Source organism: Budorcas taxicolor, chromosome 11, assembly GCF_023091745.1.
Source record: "Budorcas taxicolor isolate Tak-1 chromosome 11, Takin1.1, whole genome shotgun sequence".
Classification (NCBI taxonomy): Eukaryota; Metazoa; Chordata; class Mammalia; order Artiodactyla; family Bovidae; genus Budorcas; species Budorcas taxicolor.
Window position 1 is genome coordinate 34667013 of NC_068920.1, and position 14733 is coordinate 34681745.

General features: G+C 43.2%; 1 protein-coding gene across 1 annotated transcript in view; it reads left to right on the forward strand.

Annotated features, from left to right (window-relative positions):
* Window positions 1–14733, forward strand: part of CILK1 (ciliogenesis associated kinase 1) — a 45015-nt gene that overhangs the window by 16773 nt on the left and 13509 nt on the right. Inside the window, exons 3-6 of the mRNA XM_052649004.1 lie at window positions 1489–1543; window positions 6211–6332; window positions 7331–7410; window positions 13993–14125. Coding sequence (XP_052504964.1) covers window positions 1489–1543; window positions 6211–6332; window positions 7331–7410; window positions 13993–14125 — 390 coding nt within the window. The remainder of the gene's footprint in view (window positions 1–1488; window positions 1544–6210; window positions 6333–7330; window positions 7411–13992; window positions 14126–14733) is intronic.

The window sequence follows — 14733 nt, forward strand, 5'->3', positions numbered from 1 at the left end:
TTAGACAAGGTTAGGTCACTTTGGGGCCCAGTTTCACGATGCCCTGACCCTCTCCTCCATAGCACTCAACACAGAAGATGGTTGATCACCTGCCTTCCTGCTCCGAGGTCGGTGCCATGAGGAATGTCTCTCTAGTTCCTGGGCCTCTGCCACGTAGTAGGGGCTAAAAAAATACCTAGGGCATGAATAAAGGGACTGGTCACTCAACTGAGGAGCAATGTGACATTGGGGACAGACTTGTCAGAGTGAGAAGGAGAGATGAGAGTTGGTCTTTCAGTAGCCAGCAACGAGACCTTGGGGAAATGGCATAGCTTCTCTTTCTTAGTTTCTTCCCATCCCATCTGTCTCATGGGGCTGCCATAAGATTCAAATGAGAGGATGTGGTTGAAGTGCTGTGAAAGCAGGAACCCTTAGCTTTCTGGCCAGCTCACTGGGCTCTCTGTCTCTCTCCTCAGGCTCTGGGCCAGGGGTTGGCACACTTTTCCTGCAAAGGGCCAAGCAGTAAATATTTTGGGCTTTGTAGGCCATACGGTCTCCGTCACAACCCAGCTCTGCTGTCATAGTGGGAAGGCAGCCACAGATCATATAGAAACAAACGGGTGTGATTGTGTTCCAGCAAAACTTCATTTGTGGAAACTGAAGCTTAATTTCAGATCACTTTCACATGTCATGATTTTCTAGTTTTCTTTTGTTTTCTACAACCATTTAGAAACATCGGTGAGGGACTTCCCTGGTGGGTCAGTGGCTAAGACTCCCTGCTCCCAATGCAAGTTCAATCCCTGGTCAGGGAACTAGGTCCTACATTCCACAGTGAAGAGTGAAGGTCCCATGTGCAGCAACTAAGACCCAAATAAATACATATTTTTACTATAAAATAAAACAAAAGATGAGTGCCCTTCTTGTCTTGTGGGCTGTATCAAATCAGATGGTCAGGGGGAGCTGGCTCATGGGTCATAGTTTGCCAACCCCTGTACCAGAGGGCCTGTCCTTGTGCAGTCCAACATGGCGGCAAGTAATCATGTGTCATTTAAATTTAAAATTTAAATTAAGAATTCAGTTTCTGTGTTTAACTAGCCTCACTCCAACTGCTCAGTAGTCACGTGCGTCTAATGGCTCCCATACTGGACAGCACAGAACATTCCCACCAATACAGAAAGTTTGATTGGACGGCTCTGGTCTAGATAAAATAAGCCCATGGAATTTTCCCATGGTCAGCTAATTAGTGACAGAGCAAGACATCAGTCCAGACCTCTTTGCAGTACCCTCTACTAACTCTCCTGGGGAACTTTTCTGCTGCAAAATTGATTGCACTGCCAGGTTTCTAAGTTAAAGTGCTGTTTTGGATAGTATACTATTTGGTAGAAATTGGAACCCACTTTAAGCACTGTTCATTAGGTCCAGAATGAAAACTTTTTTTTTTTTTTTTAAGATAAAGCATAGCCTGTTACTGGGAGTAAGCATGCTGTTTGTTTCTCTCTTCTCTTTTAGAATGAAAAGAAAGTTTTATTCCTGGGAAGAATGCATGAACCTTCGGGAGGTCAAGGTATTTATTAACACATAAGGGAATAATTTACATATGGTTGATTAAAATTGCTTTATACACAGTAGATTTATAGTTGATACAGTTAGAATTGTTTCACTGAAGCTGAAAAAGGAGGCAGATGATAACAATACAGTTAACAGCTAAGAGAAGAAGATTGTGGTATTCTATTAGTGCGTGTACTTTTTGTAAAACTTTTTTTTCGTGTGTATTCATGTACTTTGTTTAAATCTTGGTAATAGACTGTTAACCACAGATTTATTCAGCTTTCACTAGTTTCTCACTAATGTCCCTTTTCTTTCAAGTTATGATGAAATGTACATAACATAATATTTTCCTTTTTAAACACTTTTTAAAACATTTGCACCACTTTGTTTACATAGTAAAAACTAAACAGTATTAGAAAATCTGTCGTACCATCCAGAAATTGAAATATGCAGTAATCATATTGTATAGTCGTCTCAGAGGAAAGCTTTTTTGCACATTTTCCACAAACAAAGCCTGTGCATTAAGGTTAACAGAAACTCAAAGGAAAATGGCAGGTTGCCAGGTATATAGTCAGAGAAATAGCGGACACTATTGGAATGACAAAGGTGTCCCATGCTAGAACCCAGAGGGCTCAAAATAGATTCAGAATTGTGTATTTGACCTAAAAATGGTACAGTTCAGTGGCATTAAGTATATACATTATTGTACTGCCATCAGCAGCATCCATCTCCGGGACTCTTTTAATCTTGCAAAGCTGAAACTCTTCATCCATTAAACAAAAATTCCCCATGAATCCCTCCCCCCAGCCTCTGGCCAGCACCATTCTACATTCTATCTATGTGAATTCAACTACACTAGGTCCCTCATATAAGTGCAATCATACAGTATTTGTCTTTTTTGTGACTGGCTTATTTCAGAATGTCTTAGAATGTCTTCAAGATTCATCCCCGTGTCCGGATCTCCTTCCTTTTTAAGGCTGATTAACAGCCCATCGTGTGGATCTGTTATATATTGTTTATCCATTCATCCATCGATGGACACTGAGACTCCTTTGGCTATTGTGAACCTTCCTGTATCTTTAAACTCCTTTCCACTGGCTCCTTGTCTTCCATCCATCAATGTGCCCATTGTTCTCTCTAACCAGACTCAACCCTCCCTCCCCTGGACCTCCCACCCATCCCTCTTCCTGACCTCACTTTCCAGGCTCCCCTTCTGCCATTACTACCCCCCACCACTGACTTTCCACTTCACTGAATCAGGCCTTCTGCTGAAGCTGCTCTCCTAACAGCCACAAGCTGCTCTCCTAGCTGCCAAGTCCAGGATCATTTTCTCAGGCATTTTCTTGTCTGTGGACCACTTCCTCTCCTCCCCTCCTCTCCCATGTCTGTGGACTCTGCTTTGACCCACCTCTTCTCCTTCTTTCTTGCCTTTCACCAATGGTTGTATGGGCTCACCCTTTAAATAATGATAATTTCTCACACTCTCTTCTCAGCAATTCTTTTTCCTTTGCTTTGACTTCTCCTCCCAAGGGATTTTATTCATTCCCCTTCCTTCAGCAGCCCCTTCACATCTTTTATCTTACTTATGCGTTTAGATCAGGGGTCAATAAATAGCCTACTGCCTGTTTTTATTTTAAAAAATCGTTAGGATGCAGCCATGTCCATTTGTTTGCATATTATCAATGGCTGATTTCATGCTACACTGGCCAAGCTGAGTAGTTGCAGTGGGGACTATATATGACCAGGAAAGCCTAAGATATATACTGTCTGTCCCTTGACAGAAAAGTTTGCCGACCCCTGCTTCAGGTCCGTATATCCAACTGCTTAGTGGACACGAGTGCCTGAATTTCTAGATTGTCTGCCTCCCCCAGGGCTCATCATTGCTCCCTCTTCTGTCGTAATTACCATTCACTCCTCCACTCGGAAACCACAGCTCATGGCATGGCCTGTGTGACCCCACTCCCCACACATCTCGTCTCCCCAGCACTCAGCTATTCACACACCATCTACCATTTACTGAGTAGCTGTTATGGGCCAGGCAGCATCTTAGATGCTTTACACACTCGGTCTTATTTCATCCCCACAACGACTTGATGAGGAAGGTCTTAGCATCTTGAGTTTCATGATGACAAGACCTGAGACCCAGAGACTCAGTCATTTGCTGGAGGGAAACACAGCTCTTGGCAGCGAGGCTTGGTCTCAAGCCCAGGGTCTGGCATCCAGGCAGTTCTCTTCCGTCAGACACTGGGTGGCCACTTGCTCCCTCACCCAACCTCTGAGGGTCTCCCTCCTGACACATCGTTGTCCCCTACCTAGCTTATCTGGGCCTGACTCTTTCTTTAAGTGATGTGGATGAGACACACCGACCACTCAGAGCCTGCAGGTTACCCCTCCCTGAAGCATCTCTGTTGTGCTCCTTCTTCTCTGCCTGATGCAGCTGACCTGCCTCTCTCTCTTTGGAAGCCTTTGCCAAGCCAAAACAAGATGCCTTCTTTCTGGAAGTATGTCTCTCGAAAATGAGTCACGTGAGGTCCTCCACAAAATTGGTCCTTTTTTTATATTACTTCTTTTTCTGTTAAACTGATAGAGACTTTAATTGGCCCCTGAACCTCACTTAGATGGGAGAGCTGCAGCCACTCTTAGACTTGGACTGGTAATTCACGCTCAAACAAACATCTGGCTAAAAGCAGAAGGTACCCTACTCCTTGCCTGGAAGTCTCTTCTCTCAAAGCTCTAAAACCGACTTCGTCTTCCTCTGAATGAATCTGCCCAGTTCATCCTGCTGCTCGTCCATCAGAGGCCTCAGCCATGGCTGGTGGTGCATTTTAAGCAAAGGGACAGGAAAGGCCACTGCAGTCCATGAGAGTCTGGTGAATGCTTACGAGTTAGCAATGTTTGCTACTCACGGAGAACCAGAAATCCAACACAACTAGAAGCAGTAATCAGGATCTGGCCATTTGGCCAAAACAGCTGGGATTTCCTGCCAGAGAGGCGCTTGGCAAAAGCTTGTCTTTCAGGGAAGAGGTTCCAGACGTCTTATTTTGTTCCTAGTTCACTGGCCATATTTCCTCCCTCTTCCCAGCTGCTTAAGTAACTCGGTCACATTACACATTCCCCTTGGGTGCCTTGTTATTGAGTGCCCTTCCAGGTTTGGACACTCACGTTAACACTTTCATCTTCAAACATCCTGGTTGTTTGTTTTATAGAAGGAATGTTCTTTTGAAGGAAGTTCAGAGATAAAGAGGGCTTTACAATTTATTATTGTCAGACTCACGTCTCCATGAGGAAAAGGGTTTTTGAGTTAAAGGGCTTAACCCATTGCCACAGTGACTCCGTGAGGCATTCTTGAAAGAGACGGTCTGTCAAATTCAGATCAGCTGGTGAGCAAACCTGCAATTGGGTGTCTGGTCATCGCACATGAACTGGACTGCTGCTCACCGTTATGAAAGTGTATTTGTTCACTGTAGACAGAGCTAGTGATGCAAACAGAAAGCAGCTTGCACATGGCTGCTCTCACATGTATGTTCCAGGAAGAGGAAACCACACACGTGCATGGGGAATAATCAGAAGGTCACTCATCGTTTTCTGAGCTACTCACTCCGTTCCTCATCCCTCGCTTGACTTTTTTGCCTTTGCTGTTCTTGGAAGCAAAGGTCTCTCTCATCTCACTTCACGGTCTTGCCAGTGAAATTTCTCCTCCTTCTCCCCTCCTTCTTTGCCTTCTTCTTTAACACTTACCTTGTAAGAAGAGCTATACGTCCCAGGGACACACATGAGTCAGAATAAAGTTGAGAAAACTGGGCTGTCAGCCTCTGTCTATTTGAGCAATTTCCTGCTCAGCATGTCTGCAGACTGCTGGCTGGTGACCTCAGTTCCCAGCAGCTGCCTCTCCAATATCAATCACAGCCTCAGTGGTTTCCTCTCTGGTCACTTTCATGGCGTGAGTTCCATCACCTGGAGGGAGTATACCTAAAATAGCCCTGGCCCTGTACCTTGTACTAGAGGAAGCCAGCAGCTCCAGTTATTCTCACGTTCTCATCTCCTGGTTCATCAATTGAAAGTTTTTCTATGTAAAGTTACTACCAATTCAGAGAAATACCATTTATTAAAATATTGTCAGTATAATATGAATTGTGCCACTTTGCTGCAGTTCTAGAATTAGGTGCTTCTTCCTGTTTGTGGGATTCAGTTCAGTTGCTCAGTCATGTCTGACTCTTTGCGACCCCATGAACCGCAGCACACCAGGCCTCCCTGTCCATCACCAACTCTCGGAGTCCACCCAAACCCATGTCCATCGAATCGATGATGCCATCCAACCATCTCATCCTCTGTCGTCCCCTTCTCCTCCTGCCTTCAATCTTGCCCAGCATCAGGGTCTTTTCCAATGAGTCAGGTCTTCGCATCAGGTAGCCAAAGTATTAGAGTTTCAGCTTCAACATAAGTCCTTCCATTGAACACCCAGGACTGATCTCCTTTAGGATGGACTGGTTGGATCTCCTTGCAGTCCAAGGGACTCTCAAGAGTCTTCTCCAACACCACAGTTCAAAAGCATCAATTCTTTGGTGCTCAGCTTTCTTTATAGTCCAACTCTGGATTTGATTTGTGGGATTGCTTTTCTTTTTTCAACAACATTAAAATTCAAAAATTAACTCTAATGTTTATTTTTTTTTTATTGCCTTTCAGTCTTTAAAGAAGCTCAACCATGCAAATGTAGTAAAATTAAAAGAAGTTATCAGGGAAAATGATCATCTTTATTTTATCTTTGAGTACATGAAGGAGAATCTTTACCAGCTCATTAAAGAAAGGTACAGGGTGGTCATCATATTCTTAGAAACAAATGTTGCAATGTGCATGTGTTTTCCTTCTTCTTTTGTTTATCGTGGGCATGCTGCTTGAGCTTGGCTGTTTAAAGCTGCCAGGAGATGAGGGGCCCCCACCTGCAATCCCGCTTGGGAGGCCCTGGGATAGCTGGGGAGAAAACTGCTTTCAGAGTAGTCATTATGAATGTCTTAATGGGTGATTTATCCAAACAGACTCAGAGGTTTTGCAGCTAACTCTGCGGGTCTCCTTTCCACGGGATAGTGTGGGCTGAGTGACTACAGGTGATAAGTGCAGCACATTCATGCGTTCTGAGCCATCCGTCGGATACTTCCAGGCCCCTTTCAGTGCCTGTCTTGCTACAATGCTCAGGGCTCGCATGCTGGGAAGACAAAGAAACAAATAAAAAATTTACCTGCAATGGTCATTTTGAACTTTGAAAGTGAACCGTGTGGAACCTGTTGGGCACATATTCTTGGTAGCAGGTGAATGCCATTTGGAGCATCCCTCTGAGTAATTTCAGTGAACAAATATCATTTTCATTGTCAGGAATAGCAGTGAAGCTGTATGGCTTACACAACCAAGGGAAAATGTCACTATTCACTGCATCTCCTAAGACCTTCAAGTGAAAGACCTCAGATCTTCCCCATCAAAAATTTGTTACACTTTAATTATATTATGGAGAGAGGCGATTTTTTGTAAGATATATTGGAAGGAATTCTAGGTTTAATATTAAATGTTTAATCGTTTCTTCTTCGTAACATAACTGAATATATTTGGTACTTATAAGGTATGCTCTGTTACATGGATAAACATTTGCTTTTCTTTGGTCTTTATGATCCAGGGATCTGATCAAATTAGCATGTGAGCAAGTGTTTTCTTATATTCTTTTGGTTATGCTAAGAATTTGAGGACAGGGGATTTGTTTTGATAAACAAATTTCATAAATCGAGATTTATAACTTTTTTTCCTCTGCCCCACACAGAAATAAGTTGTTTCCTGAGTCTGCTATAAGAAATATCATGTATCAGATACTGCAAGGACTTGCATTTATTCACAAACACGGTAGGTGATTGGAGTATTGTGCTTTTGAATAGCAGTGAAATGCTGTCCTCAGGTAGAAGGTGTAGGATGCATCAGTGTCTTTTGTAACTGACTCCCAGAAGAAGCTGAAGAGTTGTGAGGCTGATAATGGATTTTGGAATATGTTATCTTCTGTAGCTTGATTTCTGAATTTCCCTCATTATTTATCATTTCTGCATGTTCTTATTCTCTAGGCTTTAACATCAAGCTTGTTAGTTATATGTTGAAGAATTATTCCTGACCATGAACGGGCGTATTAATGAGAAGCCTCATTTAGAATTCAGACAAGCTCCGTCCACATATGATGTTTAACCCCCCTTACCTAGCACTGCTTTACTGTGGTTTCTCATTTTCTTAGTATATTTAATTTCAGCTTGTTCAGAAGGGTGCAAAGTGGTCTAATAAGATTTATGCAATCCAGGAAAATAAAATACACTTAAAATAAGCAAAGAAAAAGCAAAGCAAGGCATGCATATAGCCAGGGGTGAGGTTACTCCATGAAATACATGTCAGCAAGTCTTATTTAAGTAGAAGAAACAGGCTACAGATGTGAGTCTGTGTTTGTTAGACAAGGCAGAACATGAAACATGACCAACTGCAACCTACTTGGTCTCTCCAAGGTATAAACGGTTCAGTTGCCCAAGAGAAGCAGAGCTATTCCTGGTGCTGATCCATGAGAGAGGTTTCTCTCATGGATCTTTACACAACGTTACCCTCACAGTAAACGCAGCAATGGGTTGCATGAGATAGTTCCAGGTCATCTCCCTCAACATAGGCCAATTACATCACCTGATCAGAGAAAATGGTCCTAGTGGGGCCCGGTATGATTCACTCTAGTGATGGTCTGGTTAGTCCAGGGAGAGATTTAGAGCATCCAGAGGAATGGATGGTCACACACCCGTCAGGAAATCCTCTATCACTGCTGTTCTTAGCTGGGCTTTTGCACAGTATTGAGTAGGATTAGTAGTCATTAGTAGGCGTTACTAGTCTGGGTTATTAACTGGCCACAGACCCAGCTGAAGTTGGGTTGATACCTTATGAACACAGAGCCTTGGGATGGACATATGTGTCTACCAGGGGAGTAAGGAGTCCCTCAGGAGGCCATTTGGGGTGGCTTTGACGTCCAGACAGATGGACAGGCTGATGTTACACAGGCAGAAATCTGTTCCCTCCCAGTCTAAAGGTATCACTGCCATTGCAGATACTGTACCAGCAAATGCAATATTACCGATTCATTACCCAACAAGGAAGCTGGGCAGAAGCCCGATGATGATAGCCAGTTCAGATTTGACGCAAATTGGCAGCGAGGGGAAAAGACATTGTGCCACATAGTAAGTCTGGGACCCTTCCCAGTCTTCTCTATGACCCCTAAACAGCACCTCACACTTGAGGTCAAACGAAACACAAACAGACAGACAGAGGCTGTCCATCTGTGGAAGCCATGGGTATGTGCTGAATAATTCAAGAGTGATATGCAAGCCCATGAACCAAATCTATAAAAACTCTTTGCTAAAAGGTATCATCTCTGATTCCACTGACACAGGTTGAAGGAACACTTTTGAGAGAAGAATTCCCAAGGGATGGTATGAGTTTGCAAAATGCTGAAAACTTCTGGTGTGGTGTCTTACAGACAGATAGGAGGAGAAGGAGTACTTACTAGATTTGAGAGTTCAGGAGAAAGAAATGGTGAGAAATCAAAGGGAATCTCCAAAGAGAAGGGTCAACTAGACATGTTCCAATAGGGACCCATCATAGTGTCTCAGTTACTGGGGCTCTTTGCTCAGAGGACTGCGTGGTGGGTCTGTAAGAAAGTTAACATGTGTTGGCTTTCTCTTCCTTTCCTTTTTGTTGCTTTTTGTGAGGCTTGGTTGTTGCCAGGAAGAACTTACATCCTTTTATTCAGGTCTCTACCAAATCCCATCAAATCAACATGCATATGCTCACACATACATGCACCCATATGTGCACACACATGCACACATCTGTGAGCACACATGCATCTACATATATACTCTCCCCAACACCCACCAGGGCACATATATGCACATACGCACAATGCATATTCATATCCAGTAATTTAGCATCCATAAATGATTGTGTGAAAACAGCTCTTTGGAACCTTGCATTATCAGTCTCCCTTGCATGCCTTACACACTTGGATTGTACTCGGAAATGGTGCAAGGGAAGGTTCAGTTTATGGTGGTCAGACCTCCTTTGCTCTTCCAATCCCAGCACCATGCTTCTTCCTCAGATTCTCGTGGACACTCTCCCTCAGCTACCTGCCAGTTCTGGTTTGAGCTTAATGTTATTTCATCCATTGCCTATTGTGTTTCCTTGCCAGGTTCTGAGGTAGAGAGAACAAATGGCGTCTTTTCCTTTCAAAGAAGAGGAAGAGGTTCAGAGAGGTTTAAAGACCTGCTAAAGGCCCCACTGCCTTAGAGCAATAGAGTGGAGACTAGTTCCCATATCTGTGTCCATTTGCCATGCTTCTCTAGAAAAACCTGCCTGCTTTCACAGAGAGCAGAGAATCGGAGGTGAAGGAAGTCATGATGATAATTGAGGTGGGGGAACTTCCCCAGGGGTCCTGTGGTAAAGAATCCATCTGCCGATGCAGGGGACACAGTTCAATCCCTGACTTGGAAAGATTCCATATGCCACGGGGCAGCTAAGACCATGTGTCTGCTGAGCTGGCTGTCTAGAACCAGAGAAGTCACCGCAGTGAGAAGCGCAAGCACGGCAGCTAGAGAGTAGCCCCTGCTCGCTGCAATTGGAGAAAGCCCACGCGCAGCAATGAAGACCCAGTGCAGCCAAAAATAAATAATAAAATCAATTAATTGATTTTTTAAATTAATTAAAAATAATTGGAGGTGGCATAGATACTTATTTTGCGGGTTCTATCTCATTTTCATTCATAAATGATTTTTGAAAACTTTTGAATGGTTTTGTGTGGTGTTGACTGAACTTTGGAGCTTTATACTGTTCCTTTCACCCAGTCATGGAAAAAAAAATAATTGAAAGCACTTCACAGATTTGTTCTGTGAGTTCCAGGCTCTTCACTGTATGAAGGTGCTGTCTGTCCCTGGGAGCAGACTCCTTGGGGAGCATAGCACAGAGCCGCAGGTGGTTGCTATGGCCGTGTCAGTGACTACCTCCCCCTACTGGGAATGAAAACACAGTTCCATTGGTGCTGAGAGCAATGCCAAGGCATATGTACTTTGCAGAAGTTAAATAATGAATGCAAAGTGAGTTTCATCCTTGCCCTGTACTTAAAAATATCCCTGCAGGAAATCTGAAGTGCCTTAGGTGGCGTAAAGGAAAATGTTTGGCCCAAAGAGGTGGTTCTCTGCTTCGTTTTTCACCCCTGTCTCTGTACATGGCCTTGAGTCAGCCGTTGGCCTTTCTGTGTGTTGGTATCCCTCCCGGCCTTCTTGATAAAAGCACTGCTGGTTTAAATTCAGTAATATCTGTGAAATTACAACTTCCCCAGTAGGAAAGTGCACTATAGAAATCCATAGTGTTTAAGTATTCTCCGGTTATTTTCGTGTATTCCTATCAGATTCCTCATGAACAGAATGTGGAGAGGAGAAAGCCTTCTTTGTGGCTTGATGTTTTTCTTGCCCAAGGGTTGTTAGTGAAAAAGAAAGCACGACACATTTTCTGCCAGGATGAAAGAGAAAATCCCTCTGTTATTCAACTGACATGGGGTACCCTGAAATTAAATTGAAGGTCTGTTCCTGTGTTCTGAAAGCCAAACAATTTCAAACAGGAAGATTCTGTGTGAATAGCACTTTGCTGTTTCATGATCTGTGAACAACCCAGCTATAAGTGTTTTCATTGTGAATCAGAAGCGCAGAGGAAGACGTGGGCTCATTGTTACAAGCCTGAGTGCACACATCAGCAGAACATGGATTGGGCCAAGAATCAGATCAGAGCTTAGCGCCACCTCCTCACAGGTGGTGGTGGGGGGCGGGGATGGTGCGGCACATCACCAGCTTCATGAACTTTAATTCTTTTAGCAAAAAAATGGAGCTAGGGTGTCTGCCTGCCCCCTTTGCCAGGTTGTTGAGACTATAAAATGAGAGGAGAGGTACCACAAACAATGACAAGCTCCTGCAAGGTGCTGATGTGCCAAGCACTGCACTAAACGCTCTGCAAAATATTAACACATGAATCCTGCAAAACAACCCCACAAAGTAGATGCTGTTATGTCCCCATTTTATAGGGGGCAACTCATTTGCCAGCCAGTGAACACTACTGGGATTTGAAATCAGGCAACCCAATCACACTATTACGAAGCATTGCCTCTCATAGTGATCAAATAGTGATGCTTTGTTAAAATAGAGATGAAAAGTAAAGGTACCTGACAAGAGGGCCTTAGACCTTTAATGAATAGAACTCATGAGTTTAAGGTTGATCATAGTTGTTGATATTACTCAGGCCAGATATTCTACAGACATATTCACAAATGCTTCCTAGTTATAAAGGCTTATCTTCAAATACCGTATGACAGATGACATATGTCAACTGACAAATACAGTTTTCATTAGTCATTTTTAAGAGTCTGTTTGCAATTAAACTTTTTCCCTAGCCATTTTTTCTCTGATACTTTATTTGGGGTCTGAAGTTTGATCCTTCAGGATCAAAGGAAAGCTGCTTAGAGGGAGATATGAGGAACCAGAATCTTACCCCTCCTCATTTCATTAGTGCTCACCTTCTCTGTGGAAGTAGGATTAAAGACCAGTTAGCAGGAAAGGGTAAAGCTTGCCTGATGGGAGCAGTTTGTCAGTGTGTACCGGAGCATGACCTGGGTGGAAGCAAGTTACAGGGTCTGGAGTGCAGGAATGATGCTTGTATCTGAGTACAGTTGATATGATAGGATGCACTGGATAAGAGAAGAAGCAGGATTGTTGAGTGAGTGTTATGGTTGGTGGCAGGGAAGGTGGCAGTGGCACCTGGATGTGGAGGACATTTCAGTGTCAGAGAAATGCCACTTAAGTTTGGAAATAACAATGTAGCCCAACTAGAGGAGAAAAGGGCAGTCTAAGAGCAGAAACAGGGTTAATCTGGACTTGAAAGGACCAGCCCCACAAATCAAGGTTTTGCCATCTGGATTGAGAGGGACAGAACAGAGCCAGATAGTACAAGAGCTCTGACACACTGCTTGGTGGGATTGTGACTAATTCAGCCCTCATCCCCTTGTGACTCACTTTCCCCATCTGTTCGGTAAGAAAATGATGTTTGTGGTCTCTTTTTTTCATGCTTTTGATGCTCTGAGTGTTTAGGAAGAGAAACCATCATGTATAGATCGTATGTTTCAGGGGTCGTGGAGGCTTCCTGGGTGCACTGGGCAAAAGATCCCATTCTCATAACTGCATGCATATTTACACATTTTTAAGTCAGAGAAAGGGCAGAAAGGACCCAAAGGAAGTATTCTGATGAAAACTGTGACCCAAGTCTGTTACTGTCTGGGGAAAGATCGATCCAACATGACTATAAGCTACCTGGATGTCGTATCAAAAGTTTGAGAATGAGAGATGATTTGGGAGAGGAGAAGAGTGGTTTGGGACAGGTTAATATGGGGGTGACATCAGCTGTTGTCCCTCCTATCAGAGATAGGAGTCTGAAGAGGGGCAGCAGGCACATTAGAGATGGAGACGTGAGCACGTGAACACGGAGGTGGTTGAGGAACAGTCAGCATGTCAGGGATGGCTCTTACTTCCTCCCATAATCTGCTACTTCGAATCCAGCTTCTCAGCATTGGTTGTGATAGTAGATGACAAATAACCCCATCAGCAGCGCTGACAGAGTTGTATTCCCTGTTTTGGTGACCCATTCAGGTTTAGACTCATGCAGAATGATGTCTGCCAGTGATACTCTCCGCAGGAGGAAGGCATGTGATGCTGATCAGTGGGTGTTTGGGTCTCTCCTGCCTGTACCCCTGAAGCCCTGCTGTAGCTAAGACGGGCTTCGCACTTGATGAGTTATCTCTGCCTTTTACACTGTGGATTACAGATCCACACTGTGCTTTTTCACTGGGCAAAGTAATCAGTATTTGACATTTAAACATATTTGCAATACACATCATGATCTCAGATATGAGTAGGTCATATTCATAAATCCCTTGTTTCTTAAACAAAAACTGTGATTGTGTTTCTGCAGCAGTGTAAACTCCTAGTATCCCAGTACCATGGTTTTAATGGGTTTAATCTCAGATTCTTTCCGGCTGACTTGGGCAACGTACGCATGTTGTGTTTCCCTAGAGTGACAATTTCTTTTTGCTGGGTTATCTCAGCCCATAATGGAGTTTTGGTATTTTAAAAGAAGTTTGTTCTCTTGGGGGAAAAAAAAAAATTATGAAGACAACTTTGAAGGACTTGACATTTTGAATTCATCCAAGGAAAATGAATGGCCCAAAGGGCTTTGTATTATCATTATCACTGGGATGAATGTACTGAGCCTTCGGTGTCATATCAAACTATCACTGTCATGAAAAGAGCAATAAAGCTGCAAAGAGTGATGCAGACACGATCTTGCCTCTGAATTCCTTTTCTACTACCTCTGCAGGCTTTTTCCATCGGGACTTAAAGCCAGAGAACCTCCTTTGTATGGGACCCGAACTTGTGAAAATCGCAGACTTTGGATTGGCCCGAGAAATCCGATCAAGACCTCCATACACAGACTATGTATCTACCAGATGGTGAGTACACTCTTCCTCAAAGAGGATTTAATTGCATTTCTTATATTTAAAGACCATGCGATTATACTGAGGAGAGTATTAATGTCACAGATACTAACTTTCCACCAAGAGCACATTTGAAAACACCTATGTGTAGGAATGTTGGTATTGTACAAGCTTTAAAAGCTTGTGTTGTAAATAATTTTAGAAGCAAGTCCAACAGGGAACTATATTCAGTATCTTGTAGTAAACTATAATAGAAAAGAATCTGAAAAAGAATGTATATGTATCTGAATCACTTTGCTGTATACCAGAGACTAACACAACATTGTAAATAAACTATACTTCAATAAAAAATATTATAGGAAATCCATTATGCTTTTCTATAATCTAAATAGTCTGTATATAGAGCATCCTAAAGACTGTTTCCTAAAAGAGTTGTGTAAAAGATTCTGCAAAGGCCTGTTGGAAAATTAGCTAACTGGTGTTATTAAAACTTTCAGACCCTAAGCATCTGATTTAAGCAGTTGGCCATGACCAAGAAGAGCCTACAGATGACGAGCTCTATATTCTCTCTCGCCCGCTCTCGGCCTGCTCTCTCTCACTATCTGTATTTCTCAAAGATGCTG